This window comes from Ceratotherium simum, chromosome 1, assembly GCF_057802395.1.
Source record: "Ceratotherium simum simum isolate JZ-2026a chromosome 1, ASM5780239v1, whole genome shotgun sequence".
In the NCBI taxonomy this organism is placed as follows: Eukaryota; Metazoa; Chordata; class Mammalia; order Perissodactyla; family Rhinocerotidae; genus Ceratotherium; species Ceratotherium simum.
In genome coordinates this window covers 75303686-75326438 of record NC_141900.1, presented here as the reverse complement: position 1 = coordinate 75326438, position 22753 = coordinate 75303686, and the positions used below count along the sequence as shown (strand labels likewise).

At 40.0% G+C, this 22753-nt stretch overlaps 1 protein-coding gene across 2 annotated transcripts in view; it reads right to left on the bottom strand.

Annotated features, from left to right (window-relative positions):
• Positions 1-1542: 1542 nt before the first annotated feature.
• MET (MET proto-oncogene, receptor tyrosine kinase) overlaps positions 1543-22753 on the bottom strand; it is a 112085-nt gene continuing 90874 nt past the window's right edge. For both annotated transcript variants that reach the window (XM_004418777.3, XM_014785497.2), the window contains 7 exons: positions 22463-22693; positions 20470-20550; positions 18430-18611; positions 14847-14956; positions 13469-13634; positions 4149-4285; positions 1543-4040 (listed from right to left, as the gene is read on the bottom strand). In XM_004418777.3, coding sequence (XP_004418834.1) covers positions 3830-4040; positions 4149-4285; positions 13469-13634; positions 14847-14956; positions 18430-18611; positions 20470-20550; positions 22463-22693 — 1118 coding nt within the window. In that variant the 3' untranslated portion in view covers positions 1543-3829. The remainder of the gene's footprint in view (positions 4041-4148; positions 4286-13468; positions 13635-14846; positions 14957-18429; positions 18612-20469; positions 20551-22462; positions 22694-22753) is intronic.

Below are 22753 nucleotides of genomic sequence, written 5' to 3'. Positions count from 1 at the left end.
GATAGTTCTAATATTCACTAGTTGGGTAATTTTGTCTCTTTCATTAAATTCTTCAGGGTGGGAGGGACTATTTATTCTTAAATCCCCATTACTTAGCATAGTGCCTGACATATGTAGATGCTCAATAAATATTAGTTGAATTAAATAAATACTAGTCGATTTCTTTTACATAATGCTAACTTGTTTCCTGAACTAAATTGGGTAGATTAACAATGTGAGATGTCACCATTGAAACATTTGATGTGATCTACAGGTTTTACGGCCCTTCTCCATATTTCTTTAATGATGCAATCTGCCGTGTAGGTCAGAAAGAGCAAAAATATAATTGACGCCTACATTGTGAAGCAAAAACTCCTGCAGTAATTAAAAATTCAGAGCATCAAGCAAAACTTCGCAAAAGGATATTTTTTTATCCCTCCCTCCCTAGAAAGGTAACCCCTCCCCGAGACATACGGATGGCCAATGGGTACATGAAAAGATGCTTAATGTTCATCAAACATCATAGGAGCTACGTAGGTAATAACTGTATCTGTGGTGATTTAAAGTGATTAAGGGGGCTGGCCCCGTGGCTTAGCGGTTAAGTGCACACGCTCCGCTGCTGGCGGCCCGGGTTCGGATCCCGGGCGTGCACCGACGCACCGCTTCTCTGGCCATGCTGAGGCCGCGTCCCACATACAGCAACTAGAAGGACGTGCAGCTATGAAATACAACTATCTACTGGGGCTTTGGGGGGAAAATAAATAAATAAATAAAATCTTAAAAAAAAAAATTTCTTAAAAAAAAAGTAATTGAGGATAAAGAAATCCTGTTTCACTTCAGCAATTATTTGAGAATCTACTAAGTGCCAGATACTAGGGATATAAAGATGACAGATTCTTGTCCTTCAGGGGCATGGAGTCTGACTGAACTTCCTACAGAAATGCATCTCTTGGCTGGGAGGGAGCTGGGCTGTGTACATGGATTGAATTCTCTCTCAGTAAAGAACCAGCCCCCACTGTATCTTATAGGGCACCAGTTTAAACTCGGGCCTTTTTTTTTTTTTTTAAATCAGATTGCTCCAAAGTGCCACATGATTCTTAGATGACCGAAATATCACCTTTGAGTTCCCTTACCATTATGAGAATATTCCTGGAGATAACCAGAAGGTAGTTTCTCTGTAACTGGGGGCTCTTGAACAGTGGGCACCTGTATAGACGGAAAGGGTAGTTTTAAGGGGCTAAGACGGTCTCTCTCCTCCAACTCTCAGCTAGGTATCTCTGAGCCAACTGTGGGGTTGCAGCTCCACTGTCGTATCTTCTGGTTTAAGGATGCATCTTGCTGGAGCCAGGTGCTCTAGCAGTTGAAAGATTGCCGGAGAAATGCAAGTAATTTGGCAACTCAGGGCAAACCACCCTTAGAAACACAGATTTCCTGAGATTCAGGGGTGCAAATTCTTTTAGCTGCCCATTGATGCAGCCAGGTGAAATCAATCTTAGGCTTCCTCTGTCATTATGTAAAAGAAGTAGGTAATCAAGCATAACTAGCAATAACCAACTCTCAGTATACAAGATGATACATCACTTTATTTTAATTGTATGATTTATCAGAACAACAACTATTAATATACAAAGTACCATTCAGCTCAACTGCAGGCATAGGCAGTGACAAGTATCTAATAGAAGAATCACTTACTCCCACAATCTGTCCAGACACATTAACCTAAGGACACGTTTATAAATAGCAAACATGATTTTCACATTGCAGCTTTCTCAAGCATATACACAGGTGTGTAGTTTTGTTGATGTGTTGTTTCCACAGGTTCTTTCTATTCTTGATGCATTCATTCTCCTGACACGGGTAGAGATAGTTATTTCTTTCTGCAGAGCAGATTTTTTTTTGTCATGTACCATTTACAATACTCTCCGAATCAGTATTTCTCTTTACACTTTTGAAATAGTCATATTTGAACTGAACTATCTCTGCAGTACAATTCCTTGTGTCTTCTGGTAAGTTCCACCATTGTCAAAGAGCTTTTGGTTGTAATCACTCTCTTGCAACAATAGCCCAACTTTACTATTGGGTTTTGCAGTACACGCCCTCTTTATAGCTTGCCGTGTTAACCTTTGGCTTCAAGTCCTGGTGATGTAATGAGGGTGGGGTGTACTGGCAATCAGTACATTTCCTTATCACTATTTACAGCCATTTGAAACCATGCTGTTATGAATCCAAGTCTGACATACCTTTCTGAAATGTTCACAGTGCAGTATTTTTGTGGCCTAACAAAAGTTTTCTTATATCATTAAAAATAAACATTTTTATAAAAATATAATACTTTAAATGTTTACATTGACAAAACCAGTTAGAGTATCCTGTGCCACATGCACTATACAGTAGTAAGCACAAAATCCCACAGAACAGAACATCACAAAAGTCCTGCCCAGAGTAACTGTTCATCCAGGTGAAATGGCCAGAACTTTCAATTGCTTTTTTTTCCCCTAAAATGTGTTTTGCTTAACACAAAACATGTCCTAATGCAAAACAGGACTGCCAAAAGTTTTATTGTCTCCAATTGTTGGTGGGGTGGGAAGCTGCCACTTGAGAGAGAGGCTAATATTTCCAGTCCATTGATCCTTTCTTTTCTCTACAAATGAGTCGTTTTTAGAATCAATGAACATTTTAGTTAGATGTATCCTGCTTTAAAAACATGCTGAAAGGGCCGGCCCGGTGGTGTAGCAGTTAGGTTCACGCGATCCACTTCAGCGGCCCGGGGTTCACAGGTTCGGATCCCGGGCGCGGATCGACGTACCGCTTGTGCGTCGCACCGCCATGCTGTGGCTGCATCCCATATAAAGCAGAGGAGGATGGGCACAGATGTTAGCCCAGGGTCAATCTTCCTCAGCTAAAAGAGGAGGATTGGCACCAGATGTCAGCTCAGGGCTGGTCTTCCTCACCAAAAAAAAAAAAAAAAAAAAAAAAAAATGCTGAAATACCTTTAAAAACACTTATCACAAATTACTTGTTTTATTTTCATAGTCGTCACTTAAAAAAATACAGACAAAACATCTAAATGTCCACATTCATTAGATCAGAACAGTATCATTCTCAAACAGTTGATTTTTAAATGACAATTAAATAATTCGTTGTGACTAAGCTATTTTATGAAAACACTCAATGTCGTCTATGTACAACACATAAACATCCTTATTAATTTATAAACACATTTCGTGTTCTGCTATTTTGAAACATTGACTGTGTCGCCTATAGATATTTCTCCAATAAAAGGAATGTATATGCAAAAATTTAAAAGGGAATGTTTGCCTGTGGGCAAATGATAACATCAGTAATGAAAAATGTTAGTGACCATACAACGCACAAAAGTTCTTCAAAACACTTTAATTCTAAATGAGTGGCCTGGTCCTGGGGCTGTCATATCTGCCCTGGATGTCACCACTTCTGAATTACCTGTGATCAAGAAGCCCTCAAAATTCATTGCCTCAGTTCCTCATATGACATCAGGTGGGATCCTCGTTTTTAAAAATTTCAACCCAGAATTCAGGTTTTGGTTTGACTGTGACAGGAGTGTCATCATAGCTGCAGTGTTGCTGTTGGTCACTGGCCTGGGGGACCAAGCTTCTGGCTCTGACCATTTGTCAGATGGGAAATTCCTTAGAATCCAGTTATTTTAAATAACAACATAAGGTCCTATAATAGTGCAATTTTGGCAAAAGCAAAAAATATCTGGTGGCCTTTCAGTGGCCAGGCAGTGAAAAAAATATTGGACAAAGTGTGGACTGTTGTTTGGACAGTTCTATGATGTTTCTCAGAAGGCAGCTGGTGGTGCATCCATCCATCATGTATCCCCCTCGCCATCAATATTATCTTGTGATGACAACAGAGAAGGATATGGAGCGACACACTTCACATTCACATAAGTAGCGTTCACATGGACATAGTGTTCCCCGATGAAAGTAGAGAATATTGCTGATATCCTGGACACCAGTTCAGAAAAGGATGGGCGCAGTTCGGCTTTAGGGTGCCAGCATTTTAGCATCACTTCATACCTGTTTTGGAAAGGAAGAAATGCTGTGAGAGACCCTTTGAAGGCAAGCATTTCTGTAAAATTAAAGAATGTAAGACCTACAGAAGATTCTGTCACAATTCCTACTTACAGGGGATCTGGGCAGTATTCTGGTTGTAAGAGCCTTCTGCCTTGCAACAAGTAAACTGTTATATCAAAGGTGTTGACGTCAGGATAAGGCGGTGCTCCTCTTGTCATCAGTTCCCAGAGCAGAACGCCAAAGGACCACTAGTCAAACAAGGGAAGGGAGAATCCACATGAGAGAAGTTTGCACAAACGTAAAAGGTGATCAGTAGGTCTTGATAACTAAACTTGGCTTAGAATATTCAATACTATTGCTGTTTTGGGCAAAAATTTCCATAAAGGCAATTAGTAAACTATACATTTTGTGACTTGTTTAAACCAGAATTGGATAAAGTTGAGATTACAAGTAAATGTAAAGTTTTCAAAAAGAGTATCCGAAGTCCACAGGATGATGAAGATTTCATCTGTAGTTAGGGGAGCACAACTTCCAAGGTCTCTCTTATGGGGTCAAAGCATTAACATGTTTCTATACTTCTCTTTGCCAATCTTTCTCTTTCTTATCCTTCTCTTTTCACTACAATTTTAGATTATTAGTAAAAGAAGATGACAAATAAGCCTTCCAAAATTTAAATTAGTGGGATTTCCAAATGAATGTAAATAGTCTTTAAGAAATGTAACCATATCTAAAAGTTAATGTTAAAAGAGAAGATTTAAGTCAGTTTAAGTAAAAATCTATATTAAAAATAGGAGTAATAAAATTGCTAGGCAACAAGGCTCTCTATTGAAAACTAATTTCAATAAAATAACTGTAATTTGAAAATGTTAAAGTAGGAGATTAATATAAAACAGCTGTATTACTACTTTATAGGAAGATCGCAGGGACAAGGGGAGGTTAAGTGACTTTCTAAAAATTCCTCAATAAATCTGAATTCACATGGGGATAAACATTTAAGAGTTCTTGACTCTTGGGTATTGCGTGGTCTACTAGACTGCACTAAATACGCAATTTCTTGATTTGAAACACTCTACTTGGAATAGGTCAGGTCATACACATTATCTCCCCCCTGGATGTGTGCCAAGGTGAGAATGACACAATGAGGGTAAGTCAGCAAGTGTGGGTCACCTGCAGGCAGAGGACCCAGGAAATCAGTTGTTGCTTAGCCAACACTTTCAGGACGCTCACAGACTAAGAAGCATACAGGGGGAGAAAGAGGCCCTGAGAAAAAAGAAGCTTGGAGGGGAAGGAGAATGCAGACCAGATAGGCAGAGTATGAAAACACTGAGAAACATGTGTAGCTCGTAATATTCAGCAAGAAGGAAAATAAAGCATGTCTTTGAACACTGCGATCAACCGAAAGAAAGAAACCAGGTACTACAGTTGTTGATACAAATCTCCATTAATGGCTCTTTCCCTTTGCCCAAGTGCAAGAACTCTTCAAGACTACCTTGATCCAAACTGAGAAAACAAACTCCTTCCCAGCTGGGAAGTAGGTAACTTTGCTGTCTTCTGCAGCCTTTCAAAATCAAAGTTTTCGAAGCTTGAAAATCTTAGAAGTCACTTCTGACAACTTCATTGTGCTAACATTCAAGTTCCAGAATTTGCATTAAAATTTATATCAATTTAACAAGTATCTACTGACCCTTGATGGTGCACGAGTAGGTTACTGTCCAAATTACTGGATCGGCCCCAGGGCTGATTTAACAGCGTTAAGAGTATTGTGCAATGAACTGTCACATAGAGCAATAAGATATCATAACTGTAAAAAAAGAGTAATAACAGAAGAGAGATACAAACGTTGTGAAGAGTCAGAGAGATAATAGTGGGGTACTGAGAAAGGCTTCTGGAGGAAAGTGACAGTAAAGTGGATCTTAAAGTACAGGGAGAATTTGTTTCATAGGTACATGCAATGTGAGGGCAGGAAGTGCTCTGGATGGAGGGAGCGGGCCCAGGGGTGAGAGTACTCGTGTGTTTTGAACTGTAAGGACAACAAGTCACTCTGCTTGACGTGTGCAGTAAATGAAGGGACGAGGGAGAGATAAGGTTGAAATGCGACCATGCCGGGGAGGTTTTTGAACGTTGAACGTGGGTTCAACTGAAATCAATGGGACATGACTGGAGCTGAGCGCCGAGAGATTGCATCTGTAAACACTATGCTTTAGACAAATAGGAGAGGCTGATCCACAATATGGAGACCAGTTAGGAGGCTTCTGGACAAGAATGGGTGAGAAGTGCTACTGCATACTGGCCACACGGAAACCTATGAGACTGAACCCCGAATTAGCGGGGTGAGAGAGTGTGTATCACATAATGAACCCAGCACCGGCATCATTCCCTTTAAAAGAAGATTATTTTACTTAATCCTTACAACAACCCTGTAATATAATTGGTTTTGGAGATGTTTTAAGGATGAAGAAACCTAAGTTCTGAGAGGTGGAATACTTGCCCGTGATCAAGTCTCCCTAAATGACAGCCTAGGCTACAGGTTTGTCTGGAGGCAACTTCACACAAAAGGGGGCAGAGTGGTGTAAATTTCTGAGGAATTACAGGACTTGGGCAATAATCGGGTATCAGAGGAGGGCTGGAGGACTCATGGGGCTGGAGACACGAGAGGGAGGCAGTTTCCAGGAAAAGCACTGTACTGTCTTCATTCTAAACTCCCCTGACCAGCTTCAGACTGGCAGGATGGTCGGGGGAGGGATGGTGAAGGAGGAGAGTGATGCTGACCAAAAAGCGGGGGGAGGAAGGAGGGAGGCAGAGGGAGAGACAGAGAGAAAGGAGGAGGAGGAAGAGGAGGAGGAGAGGGAGGGAGGGAGGAGAAGGGGAGAGGGAGAGAGAAAGAGAGAAGATAAGGGGTGGGAGAGAGAGAGGGAGAGGGAGGTGTACAATGCATGTGTGTTAGGAGTGACGGAAACAAGTCAATTTTAGTTTCAAGATAGGAGAGCTCTGCCATTCACGCTTACTGTGTGAATGGTCAAGCCTTTCTGAATATCTGAGCACCAGCAGTAAGCTCATCTAAAGAATCTCTGCTTCACTTTATTAAAGGTGAACATCAAAGCAGTTATTAGACGTGAGATTGTTATAAGCTATAAAAATTGATAGAAAGGGACGCTGCTGAGGCAAGCAAGGAACAGAGACAGCCAAATTCGAGCGTTCAAAAGTAGGTAAATTGAGATCCAATACAATCTGTAGAAAACTACAATTGATTGAAAAAATGGATAAATCAATAAAAATTTTCAACTGGTAAATCGTTAAGATTTTCAATAAAATGTAACACTTCTGCTCTTTGAAAGATAAAAGTAAAAAAAGTGAAAAGGCAAGCCACAGACTAGAAAAATATACATGCAAAAACACGTATCTGATGACACATACCTGTATCCAGCATATATAAAGAACCCTTAACAACTCAATAATAAAAAAAGAACCCAATAAAAAACCATTTTCTAAAATTTATTTATTTTATAAATAAATTCTAAAACTTAAGAACAATGGACAAAAGACTTGAATAGACATTTCACTAAAGGACGTAGAAGGATGGCAAATAAACACATGAAAAGATCCTTCACGTCATTCATCATTTGGGAAATACACATTAAAAAGAAAATGGGACACCACTACAATCTATTAGAATGGCTAAGCCCCCAACAAATTGACAATGCCAAGTTCTGGCGAGGACAGTAAACAACTAGAACTCTTATATATTACTATTAGGAATATAAAATGATATAGCCACTGAGGAAAACAGTTGGCAGTTTCTCATCAAGTTAAACATATACTTATCTTACAACCCAGTAACCTTACTTCTAGGTATTTACCCAAAAGAAATAAAAATTATGTTCACACAAAAACCTTTAAGCAAAAGTTATAGCAGTAATAATTACGTATAAGCAATTGCCTAAAACTGGAAAGAACCCAAACGTCCTTCAAATGGTGAATGGATAAGCAAAATGTGGAACATCTGTATGGTACAATGGAATACTAATCACAAATAAAAAGGAATGAATTACTCTGCAATGGAAAACAGTATGGAGGTTCCTCAAAAAATTAACACTGGAATTACCATATGATCCAGCAATCCCACTTCTGGGTATATATTCAAAGGAAATGAAATCAGTATTTCAAAGAGGTTATTTGCACACTTATGTTCATAGCAACATTATTCACAATAGTCAAGACATGGAAGCAACCTAACGTCCATCGCTAGATGAATAGATGAATAAAATGTGGTATGTACATACAATGCTATATTATTTAGCCTTAAAAAAGGAAATCCTGTCATATGTTACAACATGGATGAACTTTGAGGACATCATGCTAAGTGAAATAAGCCAGTCACAAAAAGATAAATACTACATGATTCCACTCATATGAGGTATCTAAAGTATTCAAACACTTAGAAACAGAAAGTAGAATTGTGGTTGCCAGAGAGGCTAGAGGGAGGAGGAAATGGGGAGTTGTTCAGTGCACATAGAGTTTCAGTTTTGCAATATGAAGAAGTTCTAGAGATCAGTTGCACAACAATGTGTATATAGTTAAAGCTACTATACTGTACACTTAAAAATGGCTACGATGGTCAATTTTATGTTATGTATTTTTTACCACTAAAAAAAGAGGAATAACTATTGATACATTGATACCACTGATATAACAACATGGATGACTCTCAAATGCATTATGAGTAAGTGAAAGGAGATAGACTCAAAGGCTCCTTACTGTATTATTCCATTCATACGACATTCTAGAAAAGGTAAAATTATAGAGACAGAAAACAGACCAGTGGTTTCCAGGTCCTAGGGATAGGGTAGGGGTGACTACAAAAGGGCACAAGGAAATTTCCTGGGGTGATGGAACTGTTCTATATCTTGGCTGTGGTGGTGGTGGTCATAGAACTACACGCATTCTTCAAAACTTGAAGAACTATACACTAAAAAGGGTGAAAAGTTGTTATATTGCATAACGGTGATGCCATAAATAGAAATAAAGAAGTGAGGAATTGAAAGTTGGCAGGAAAGAATTTGACTTTGAACATGGTAAATTTGTGATACTGATGAAAACATCCAGAAAAAGAGGTTCAAAGGTGATTGTTGATGGGAATGGTTGAAATTGTTGAGGGTGGCTGATACCTGAAGACCAAAACCCAGGGGACAGTTGTATGCAGGATGTGAGAGAAGGAAGAGAAGCCATCAAGGGTAAAGAAAAGACAACCAAGAAGCAGGAGGAAAACCAGATGGTGCAGTGTCCCAGAAACCAAAGGAGGAGGAAATTTCAAGAAGGAAGGAGTGGCTGACAATGTTAAATGCTGCAGAATGCTGAAGCAGGATGAAAAAGCCAGCTGGCTGAACAACTGAGAAGTCAATACTGACTTTAATGGAAGCACTTGTGCTAAGTTTGAAACACTGCACAATACTGGACATGAGTAATTGCAAATATAGCAACACTCCCATTTCGTTTGAATGAGTTTCAAGAGCATTCAGACTTTAGCTCAACTCCATCTGGGCATTTGTGAAAAAGTGGGCCTTTCTACAAGCAGGCACGTTTTTTGCTTGTAGGTTTCAACATACATACCGCTTATTACATACTTTTGGAAATGTTTCAGTGTCAACATTCAAAAGATTGTGCTGTCCTGGAAATGAAACTTTATACAAATTTAACCTTGCAATCAATAACCATTTGCCAAAGCAGCACTGTGTATGGATTATTCAGGTTCACCCTTTCTGTAGTATAATAATATAGCATCTTTCAATGAGAGAGAGAGAGATACAGCACTTCATTTCTGCAGAAGCCAATGTAAATTTCCAGTCAAGTATTTGAGTGATAGTTGCTACGTGAGAAGTGTTGGCCTCTGTACTGTGTGTGTATGTTTGTGGAGGTAGTGGTGTGTGTGTGGAGTTGTCAAAAAAGTCAGAATCTCAACTCTTGCCTTGAACATCCAAAATTTCATCAGGCTCGTTTTGTTTTGTTTTAACAGCTTTGCTGAGTTATAATTTATATATCATAAAATTTGCCAATTGTAAATATACAGTCGATGATGTTTAGTAAAGTTATATGGCTGTGCAGTGATCATCACAATTCAGTTTTAGATCAATTCCGACACCCCAGAAAGTTCCCTCAAGCCCATTTGCAGTCAATCTTTGCTCCCACCCTCAGTCCCAGAAAACCACTGATCTGTTTTCTGTTTCTACAGTTTTGTCTCTTTCTAAAAATTTCATATAAATGGAATCATTCAGCATGTAATCTTTTGAGTCTGCCTTCTTTCACTTGACATAATGTTTCTGAGGTTTATCCATGTTGTAGCACACATCAGTAGTTCCTTTATATTGCTGAATGGTATTATTCGACTGTATAGATGTACCACGTTTGGTTTATCCATTCACCAGTTGGTGGATGTTAGGATTGCTACTAGTTTTTGGGTTTTATGAACAATACTACTATGAACATTCATGAACAAGTCTTTGTGTGGGCATATGTTTTCACATGCTTATTAGCTAGCTATTCATATATCTCTTTAGTAAAATGTCTATTCACGGGGCCAGCCCCGTGGCGTAGCGGTTAAGCGCGAGCGCCCTGCTGCTGGCAGCCCGGGTTCGGATCCCAGGCGCGCACGGACACACCGCGTGTCAAGCCATGCTGTGGCGGCAACCCACATAAAGTGGATGAAGATCTGCACGGATGTTAGCTCAGGGCCAGTCTTTCTCAGCAAAAAGAGGAGGATTGGCATGGATGTTAGCTCAGGGCTGATCTTCCTCACACACACACAAAAAAATGTCTATTCAAATCTTTTGCTTATTTTTAATAATTGAGTTATTTTGTCTTCTTATTGAGTTGTAAGAGTTGGTTCTGGTTCTTTAATCCAGAGAGTAAAGTCTGGATGAAATGTATGTTCCTTGGGGATGGGTTACTTCTCCCTATCTTATGCCTTTACCTGCCACCATCACTAACATGTCCCCAGTCTACCTCCCTAGCACCCACTTCTTTCATATTTTTCAGAATTTTTCAGGATCAGAATCCCAGGCATTAAGCTCTAGCATGTGCCATCACATCCTCTTATCAATCTTACCCACCCTGAAGTCCCATTCCTCCACTATGTCCTGTGACACATTTGTTTATTGAAAACAAACTCCCAGTCATCCTCAACTTATTCTCTAATGTCTCCCTTACTTCCTCAGGAACTGAAACTCTGCTTTCACTTAAAGACCACAATGCCTTTGAAACTCTTACCAATAGGAGCCACACCTCTCCCTCTTGCTAACTCACAGGGAGGAGGGTAGATGACTTCTTGCTTCCCAATGCTGCACTCAGATCTGTCCCCTGTTCTCTCTCAATAGCTGCCAACCCTTTGAAGTCTACGCCCTCCATTAACATTATTTTCTGCCCATCTTGTTTGTTGATATCACCGGTTTACACTTTTCCCTTTTCAGTTGTTATCCTCAAGGACTGAAACATTACTGTTTCTCTACCTCTGCACATCACAATCTTCTTGACTTGCTACATGCAAATAGAATAAGTGTACTCTCTATTCCATTTAACACCACGCTCCTCAGCACACTCCAGACCTCTGAATCACTCAAGTCACTCAGCCTCCAAGACCCTTCTTGTGCAGTGAGTAGCATGGACCCTGCTGACCATATCCCATTTCTTATTGAAACTTTCTCCTCCTCTGCCTTTCATGATAGTCTCTTCTCCTGGGTCTCCTACCTCTCCGCTTTTCTTCCTCACTTCATATATGTAGGTTTTCCTGAATAATTGTTTTGGGACTCTCAAAAGCCTACTTCTACCCTTCACCTCTGCTACGGACTGAATTGTGTCCCCCCTCCTCCCAATTCATATGTCAAAGCTCTAACTCCCAGTGCGATGGTATTAGGAAGTGAGGCCTTTGGGAGGTAAGTAATTAGGTTTAGATAAGGTCATGGAGGTGGGGCCCCCATGATGGGATTAGTGCCCTCATAAGAAGAGACACCAGAGAGCTTGTTCTTGCTCTCTCCTCTATGTGAGGACACAGGGAGAATGTGGCCATGCGCAAGCCATGAAGAGAGCTCTCACCAGAACCCGACCATGCTGGCACCCTTATCTCCCACTTCCAGCCTCTAGAACTGTGAGAAATAAATGTCCACTGTTTAAGCCACCCAGTCGATAGTATTTTGTTATGGCAGTCCAAGTAGACTAAGACAACCAAAGAGGTTGTACAGGCTGCAGAACCACATTTCCAATTGCCTGATGGACCTCTCTGCCTGGAGGTTCTACTCCCAAGTCAAACTCATTATGTTCAAGGCTCAACTGGTATTTTTCCTCCAAAACTGGCTTTGGTCCTCTGCTTCACATATTTGTTACTGTACCAGCATATAACTTTGCTCATCTTTGACTTTTATCAATTTCTTGCTGAATATTGTTAATTCTACTTCTGAGATGCCTCTCTTTCCATCTCTTTTCCATTCTCACATTTTTTATATTATTTCAAGTTCTACCTCTCACTTCGTCTTCCTGCATCCACTCCTCTCAAAACATCTTATGGAATGAAGAATGACTGTAATCTGATTACACGTCAATGTTTCCACATGGCCAGAGAATAAATTCCAGACTCCCTAGTTTGCTTTCCAAGGACCTCTATGATCTACTATGAATATATTTTTCTCAATTTATTCTCATAACTTCCCTCTGTGCCTTCTATTTTTGCCAAATCACCCACTGCTTACTGTTTCCTTAGAACTTTAAAGATGTGTATACTTCCCTGCCCCTTTGCCTCATGTGGACTGGTATTTCTTATTTCATGGCCCATTCCATCCTCCTTTAAGGCCCATTTCAGACGCCACCTCCTCCACCAGGTGGAAAGGCAGTGTAGTGGATCTGGCTGCCCAGGTGAGTGTCCTTCCCGCCCTCAGCTCTCAGGTGCATGCCTTTTGAAACTTGTTCTGTGAGAGGAGGATGACGTCTGCAGATGATGGAGAGCACAGGGATAATGCCTTCACTGCTGGATCTGCCTCAGTTACAGCTTCCAGATTTCTCGCAGTGGAATTCTCACCGCCCTTGAGCTATGAATGGCTGGAGTAATCCCAGTCTACTTTGTGTGACAGTCATTGATGGACATGCCTTCTCTTCCCTGCTGAGCCATGTCCTAGAGGACATGACATAATTCACGCCTGGTTCAGCTCTGGGCTTCCTAAGGACCTAGCATGGTGCCCTGCTAGACAAACGGTTCTGAATAAATGAATGAATTTATGAAAACATACTATGGGTACCTATTAGACAATCAAGCCTATTTTTACTTAAGAAGAAAACTGAGATTAGTGGTGTTGAAGATTTCCTTTTTAAAAAAATTAAATAGCTATAAAACTACTAAAAATGTTGGGTATGAAAGTAAATGAGGAGAAGGTCAGGGATGATCAACACATTACCACATCTGACTTGGTGGTGAACTTCTGAGTCTGCAGACTCTCTAAAGCCATCCACTTCACTGGCAGTTTTGCACCTGTTTTGTTGTGTACACTATAGTATTCTTTATCATACATGTCTCTGGCAAGACCAAAATCAGCAACCTTGACAGTGAATTTTTCATCCAGCCTACAGAAAAAACAAAAGTTATTACTGGTAGCTGAAATAGAATAATTTACAGTGGTGCTGAATATCTGTAGATTAGAACAAGCGACTTCAGTATTTGAAATCCATAACTTCAGGGAGGGCTTCATCTGGCCTCTATTGACTAACACTAAATTACAGTGAAATTCTTGAATAAAAATGCTTGACATTTACATTACAAATTCAACAGCCAAAGAAAGAGACCATGAATGATGTGGCATAAGAAAATCCTTTTTGCTTTAATGTAGATCTGGAGAAGTAGTAAAAATGGCCCCCCTCTCAGCTTTCCTTGATGGCTAAATTGAGTATGCCAACTAACTACCCAAAGCATTTGCCAATCTTCACTTGTCAACTTAATTAGCAATACTCAGTTTTATGGGGGAGATAGGACAGGGGACTGTTATTTTACTTTTTCATTCTCAACTGGGCTAGGTTAGCACATAAAACTCATAGACCCCACCACTGAGGTAAAGGAGAGATATAGGATCCATAGTAAAGCATCTCAGAAAAACAGCAAGGTTCGACAACAATCCATTTCCACTATCTGAGGCTATGTATCTTTTGTTTAAGCTGGCTTTTATGTTGTTACATTGACCAAAACCAAGGTAGGAAATTAATAGCACAGCTCTTTCATTCACACATACCATAAGCCATGAATCAGTGCTGTGCAAGGGAAAGCCCTGAATCAATTACAAACTGTTGACTGTTGTATTATACAGCCCAGGCAGCCAGACACAAATAAAGTTCTTTGTATATTCATTCCCAAATACCATTTTTGGTAGGGTTTCGGCAGGCAGACTTCAAACCCACTCTTGGGAAGTTACAATATGCTGGTATTTGTGTTACCAGCCCTCTCCTTTTCACTGTAAAATGCTGAATATCAAATTCTCCTTCTCAAACACTAATGCAGTGTGAAACCACAACATTGGGGGCTACTGCTGGGAAGGAAAAAGAAAAGCAAAAGCACACAACAGCTGTTTAAGAACCCCTCTGGAGAATCCCTTTTAAATTCTCCATTTGATAAAGCCTGAAAGCCCCGCCTCATCCCCAGTGCTTACATATCGATTTAAAACTGTAACGGAAATAAAGGACTTTTGCATAAGAAGAGAAAACATCCTCACTAGCCTCAAACAGTGGGAAACAGATTCCTCCTTGTCACTTAATTTGGACTGTGGGCACAGAGATTCTTATACTTACATACAGTTTCTTGCAGCCAAGTCTCTGTGGACAAACTTTTTGCTTGCAAGATATTTCATGCCTTTGGCTACTTGAAGCCCAAAGCCAATAAGATCTTTTACTGTTGGGTTCTGCAATCAAAGAGAAGTGGAAACACATAAACTAAACATCTATTATTCTAGCTCTGAATTCAGAATTCTGAAGAGTTTATAAGAGTTATCTTGTTTCAAATAACACCTTGTGCCCTGTTGATAGCAGCAATCATTTATTAAGTATCTTTTGTTTGCAAAGCATCAGGCTGGATTTTTTTTTTTTTTTTTTTTTTTTTACACATTTTGGCTAATTCTTATACATTTCTGTAAGGCAGGTGATACGGGCTCCATTTTCCAGATGGGGAAATAGAGGTGTTTTAAAATGTAGGTTTTATTATTATTCACGTATGGTGAGGCCAACAGATGGGAGACAATTGTCACTGAAAAGATAGTTTGTTACTTGCAATTCCCAAGAGGTGAGGGCATGCCATGCCATGTAAGACCACACAGGGAAGCACCAGGGTTGGTTAGGAGGCAGAGAGAGCGAGGGGAAAACACAGGCAAGAGACTTTATTGTGGTTTCTGTGGGATGGAATGGGCAAGCCAGGGTAAACAGGTTTAGGATTAGTTCGTTTGAATAATTTCAACAGGCTCTGGGTGTAGAGGCTGTCCCTAGTTGTCTGGTACCTGGCTCTGAAGTGATTAGGGCAGGGGAATAGTGGCCCAGAGTGAGAGTGCCCTTTAAAGAAGGAGTTGGGGTATGGGCTCTGGACTGGTTGGTTTGCTTATGAAAGGCGTGCTCTTTGAAGGTGACTTGTTTATTATCTCTGAGAATTTGCTAGTCCTGAGAGGGCCAGTTCCTCCTGGGTCAGCAAGGCCCTAGAAGTCAGAGCATCAGAAATACATGGTTAATACAGGAAGTTCAGAGAGAAATAAATCACCCAAACCACTCAGATGGTAAGTGGAGGAGTTAGGATTTTAACCTGTTAGGCTCCAAAGCCCACACTGTAGTGGAATGAATCACATCAGAAGCCATCCTACTGGTACTAAAGCACCAGCCCACAACTCCAGTGGCCTGGACCCACACAGAGAACAGGAAATCTCATTCTCCAGAAACTCCATCCACAAAACTGGATGGACAGAATGTCTTTAGTAACTATACCTGAAATCACATAGATGTCACCGCGGCTGGTAGCCCTACTGGCACCTGGCCATCAAAAACAGGGTATGTTTTCTTTGACAGCCACTGTGGAGTTTGTGAGCTCAAGAAGCAGACAGTGGGGACCCTGTAAGGAGGGTTGCAGCCCCCCTTAATGCACACAGCATGTGGAGAGGCCAGTTCCTTGTGTTTTAGGCTTCTCTTTAGGACGTGTCTGTTAGTGGTTGTAATAAGTATAGACTCCTTGGACTATAAAAGGCATGGTATTGGATAAGAGGAAATCCCTATCATGCTTTAACCCTGGGTAATAACATCCTAGAGAAGGCAGCATATCCAACCAGATGAACTCATCTGGGTAATGACAAGAGTTAAAGTGCAAAAGTGGGATCTGTCAGGGCAGCCTTGTGCCCTGTAAGGTAAATTCATCGGATCTGCAAAATTCACTGCCAGGGAGTATTTTATTCTTTTGGCTGAACACAAGATATTTCTTTACCATCCTCGAGCTTATTTCTTCTGAGAACCTGACCCCACGTTTATGAAGTTGTTTTTAATCAAGAGTAAAGCTACTCTATTAACTCCCACAGAGGATGCCTGAGGGCATCTGTGACTTCAGTTCTGGGGACTCCTTCCCCTTCCCTCCCTGCCCTGCCTGGCCATCACGTGCTCACCCTTTAGGTCCTGGCATAAAAGTCGCTCAGAAAACTCTCATTTGCAAGAGCCTAAGAACCTCTTTTGTAATCCTGAGCTCAATCATTCAACAAATATCTGAGAGCCCACGTGCAGAACACTATTTTAGGTGTTAGAGCTACAGCAGTGAAGAAAATACACAAAAATCCCTATGCTCATGAGCTTGCATTCAAATGGGATGTGTGTGCACACATCCACATATTTACACACATATAGAGCTATCAGTTATTTGTTTATTGCCTAGTATAGCACTGTTCAATAGAAATACAATTTAAAATTTTCTAATACACTAAAAAAGTAAAAAGAAACAGGCAAAATTAATTTTCACAATATATTTTTCAATGTAACATATCCAAAATATTATCATTTTAATATGTAATCAATATAAACAATTATTAATGAGATATTTTACCTTATTTTTTTACTTTTTTTTTTTTTTTGAGGAAGAGTAGCCCTGAGCTAACATCTGTTGCCAATCCTCCACTTTTTGCTGAGGAAGATTGGCCCTGGGCTAACATCCGTGCCCATCTACTTCTTACTTCATATGTGGGATGCCTGCCACAGCACGGCTTGATAAGCTGTGCGAAGGTCCGCAGCCGGGATCCAAACCTGTGAACCCCAGGCCGCTGAAGCGGAGTGTGTGAACTTAATTGTTACGCCCTTGGTCCAGCCCCTTTCACCTTATTTTTTTATACTAAATATTCAAAACCTGGGATGCATTCTACACTTACAGCACATCTCAATTTGGACTAGCTACATTTCACGTGTGGCTCATGGCCACAGTATCGGACCACTCAGGCCTAGGGTATCAGAGGATGTTAAGTGTGATGGAGAAAAATAAAGCACGGCAGAGGAGACAGAAAGCATGAGGGTGGGGTGGGCCAGTTGCACGTTTAGAAAGGTCAGGGAAGCCTCATTTTGAAGATGACATTAGGGCAAAAAGCTGAAGTTGATGAGTAAGTGAGATATGTGGCTATTTTGGGGAAGAGTGTTCCAGGCAGTGGGAACAGCAAGTTCAAAGGTCTTGAGGTAGGAGACTGGGTGGCAAGTTTGAAGAATAGTTAGTGACTCATTTGTAATTAATTTTTCAATGTCTTTCCTTCTAGAGTTAAAACTCCATGGGGGCTGAGGCTCATTCTGCCTTTATGTCTCCTGTGCTGTGCTGTTTCTGGCATATGGTAGGCACTCAAAGATGACTAAATGTACCTGTCAGGGGGATGATAGAGCAAGGCTGTCTGGAGGGCAGGTAAGAATCACTGCTCCCAGGAAATCCTTCTAGGTATCACTATCTTCCCACCAGGATAGAGGATTTTGAGGTACAAGTGAATTGAATCGGCCTCTGTACGTCTGAATGGTGCCAACATTTTACATGCACTTCTTTTGCTAAAAGCTTTTTTTTTTGGTGAAGAAGATTGGCCCTGAGCTAACGTCTATTGTCAATCTTCCTCTTTCTGCTGAGGAAGATTAGCCCTGAGCTAACACTTGCGCCCATCTTCTTCTATTTTTTGCATGTGGGATGCCGTCACAGCATGGCTTGATGAGCGGTGCTCATCAAGAGGTTCAAACCTGCGAACCCCAGGCCCCGAAAGTGGAGCATGTGAACTTGATCACTATGCCACCAGACCGGCCCCTAAAAGCTTTTAAAAAGGTTCAAAACAGGCACATTTTGGAAGGCTGACTGGCTCACAGCTAGTTCAGTAGTTAGTAAGCTTGGTAATATACTTACGTGAGTCTCATTTCTAATGAAATTTCGAAGATCTCCATGTTTCATGTATGGTAGGACCACCAGTGGAGACCCCTCACTTCGAAGGCAGATTCCCAAGAGTGAGAGAACATTGGGATGACTAAAGTCTTTCATGATGATTCCCTCGGTCAGAAATTGGGAAACTTCTCCTATGTCAGTGATTCCTGAGAAATTCAGCAGTGGAGACATTAACTTCATTATAGAACAATGAAAACTTTTATCAAGTTCGGATAGGGAGGGCAACGGAATGTAAAACCAGAGGGCTACATCTTGTCCTGAGGCCTCACTCTCAGAGTGGTTTTTGGAATACATCTGAGTAAATGACGTCACCCTGCGCTGCGCCTTCAAGTCACCACCTACACCCATTTTTGTAAGACAGAGTCTAGCAATCAGTTTGTCTCATACAGAAAAAGGAGAGGTAAGCAGGCCAGTCCATTTCTGTACTGATTATCTAGGGCAGGGGTTGGCAAACTTTTCTGTAAAGGGCCAGATAGTAAATATTTTTGGCCATATGGTCTCTATTGCGAATACACAACTCTGCCATTGTCGTACAAAAGCAGCCACAGACAACAAGTGGCTGAATCTCAAAACTTTATTTACGAAAATAGCTGGTGGGTCATAGTTTTCCGATCCCTGCACTAGGAGGATTTGAAGACTAATCATTGTCATATGGTCATATGGCCATAATGTCATATCTAAGAAGACTTTTTTTGGTATAATAGTTTCTAATCATTTCCAGATAGAGATCCTGAGGGCCTGACACTAGTCAGCATTAATGAAGAGTTAATAACCTTTAATTTATTAATCTGACTAGTATCAGTGTCAGTGATGATATTCTTTACAAATGCAATGCATTCTGAGACCTGGAAGTCCATCTGGACTGAATAGAGATCAATGCATACCAGGGACAGAGAAAGATTTCTCAGTGTTAGGATTATTCTGAATACAATCAGCAGTGGGGTTCTCTTATGAGGCAAATTTATTGACGATCATACTTAATCCATCACAGTTTGCAGTTAGGTTTCATATAAACTGTCCCTTTAATTACCTTGTGGTCAGACTTCCAACAAAATCAACCATATAGAACACTGCTCAGCATGGAGATTTACATAAAAAAGGCTGAAAGAGTTCTGACAATCATGTATCTTGCAGGAATAAGCATTTAAAGTTTATGAATTCCAATATAAATTTGTAATATAGCTGGTTAACATTTTTCAGGCTGCTGCAAATTATAAGCAGAAATTTAGAAAAGGCAAGCACACTGACTTGATATGTGAGACCTGTCAGCAAAGGTGGAGCCAGGAAAACTAGTATGAGGAGTACCGTGGGTTGTACAAGAGAGTAATTTATGCCTGGTCATCAGTAAAGACTCAGTTTATGTTTGGAAGCATTCCCTGTTTCTTAAACAGAGTACGCATTACATCTTAAAAAGATTTTCTCGATAACTGCTAAAATTTTAGGAAATGTTCTAGCATTAAAAGGGGGGTAAATTTCACTTGTTTAGGAAGTTTATTTATGTGGAATACCTCATTCCCCAAAAATGTGGATAAATGAGGTATTAACCACATTTACGATTTTTTAATTTTCTGCCAGCATATTTTTCTCGTTTGTCTTATTTGATTTTTTTATCTTTTTAATGAAAGTTGCAGTTAAAAAATAATTATAGTAATGCCTTTGGGTAAAATGAGTCATTACTACTGTATGTGCCAGCATGCTTCCAATAGTTTCCATAAATGTCATTTGCAAAACAAATATTATAAGCCAAACATAGTTAAATGATACTCAGCTCATCCAAGAACCTCATTTCTCCTCCACTCTTACTTATGAGGGCTCTGAGGATAGTTTCTGAGAAAATATTTCAATAAGAATTTAGACCAAAAAAATTTTCAGGATTAGATCCATAATTCCAGCAGTAGCCGATTTCTCCACAAGGGAAAGTGTAAATTGACATTTTATTATGAACTATTTATTAATTTGCAAACCACAAAAGTATACTCCACTGTTAAACAAAATGTAACTTACTGTTCAAGGATTTCACAGCACAGTGAATTTTCTTGTCATCATTGTCCAACAAAGTCCCATGATATACACACCCAAAATGTCCTACATGGAAGAAGGAACCTGGTTAGTGCTGCATTACTTTTAATTATGTAATAATTATTTATTAAGTCCTTCATGGTCTTCATTTCCCTCTTTTTTTTACATGGCAAAAAAGTGCATTGTTTCTTCTACTTTTGATTAACAATACCATCGTGTGTTTGTATGTGTTTGTGAATATACGTAGATGTAATACATTTCACCAAAAGACACAATCAGATATGATTATTTAATACACGGTAAGAAAATTTAGGTGAAATAACTGTTATTAAAGCCTAATATAATAAAACATTCAACCATAGTGGAACCACTGAAAACAGGAGTAACATCTGCCTCATAAAAGAAATTTATTATTTTTAAAGATCAAATAATATCTTTTAAATATGAAAATAGTTTTACCCACATGAAGAAATGCAATTAAATAAGCTCTCTATATTCCAATAAACTGAAATGAAATAAAAGTGTTACCATTAGAAATAAGATTGGCATTATAGAATAAGGATTTCCCCATTAGTCACTGGTTAATACATAATCCAGGTTTGCAGAAACTGAAAGGCAAGTGCCCAAATGAAGCAAATTCACTCTGAGTCACTTCGTCTGGCTTTAGCCACATCACTTTCCCAATGGTAGCCTTTCATCCAGTGGCAATAATTTTCCCCAGAGGTGCCAAATGTCTGATAGCTGTATAAGTCATTCATTAATTAATGCATCTAGCCAGTCAGGACTCCAAGTGCCTAGTATGTGAGTGTCAGGCATGAGTCTACCCTCTTGTAATGCAAAGATGAATAAAACAAAACCTATGCTCTTGAGGGCTCACATTCCACTGGAAAAAATCATATAAATAAATATTTATAGAATCGTTAATGATTATTACTTCGTAAGAGAAATAATTGCTTCTTAGCACCTTTCTTAGCACTAAAATAAAAAATTCTAATTTTACAATGTGTAGAATTAGAATATAATCAGTGAGGCCACATACTCTAAAACTGGTGTAACTACCGGGATTTATAGGCCGGTAATAGAACTATATATTACTCTGATGTGAAACATGTTTGCTAACAGTGAAGCTGCTTATTAGGGAAGGGGAGCATGCTGATGTATGTGATAGAGGAATGTGTGGATGCTACCACAGGAAAATGGGAAGCCCTCTCGTTCATATAAGACACATCATCCCATCAGCTTCCTCTGCATCATGCTGGCAGATGCCTGTGTTACCTCTTGCAGCACATATTGAATAAAATGGATCAGAGGCCATTCAGTACTAAAGGCAAAAGCTTTTTAGGAAAAAAAAGGGAGAGTGGAGTTCATTTCCTAGCCTCTGGTTGGTTTCTTTTCCTGCTAGACATCTCCTCAAATACTGCGTATGTTAGCTGTTATTGCTGCTCTGGCTGGCTTATTACAAATACTCATTCCTCTTTGTATGAAGAAATTGGAGCACATTGTAGAGATGATATATGTTGCTTCAGATCAGGGGGATGCTATAAATTCCCTGTCTTCTGATGCTGTCCAGCAGTGTACACACTGCTATAAACCAGGACTTCATAGAGTTAGTCACTGCTCTCAGTGTAAAGAAAGGCTGGAGGGAGATATGAGTAAACACATTGGAACTTAAAAGAATGATTTTTAGAAGGAAGTAAATGGCATCTTCCAGAAACTATAGTTGCCATTAGGTGAGGAAAGAATGTGATTTATTTCTAATATGTTCGGGAGATTATCAAATTGCCTCCACGCACGGGGGCAAATCCCCGTGGATACGATTTGCAGGGCTGTATTTTTGCAGAACAGAAATCAAGAGCACTTGTTATCACTGCTCTGTCAGTTGCTTTCACCATTGTCTAATTTCCTAATCTGCAAAGGCAGAAGATAAAATGCTTACTGGAAAATCGTATTTAACCAAAAGCTGAGTGGAAATACTTACCTCTTCCTATGATTTCATTGAAATGTACAATCAGGCTACTTGGCCCAATCACTACGTGCTGGACTGCCTGGACCAGCTCTGGATTTAGAGCACTGAGGTCAATGTGGACAGTATTTTGCAGTAATGGACTGGATATATCAGAGTCCCCACTAGTTAGGATGGGGGATAGGTCCGTCAGGGGATACTGCCCTTGTCTGCATGATCCATTCTGAGATGAGTTAGGAAACTGGTCTGCAAGATAAAGCAAAATTATTTGAAACAATAGGAAAACCTCACTTAGTGGGGACTGCA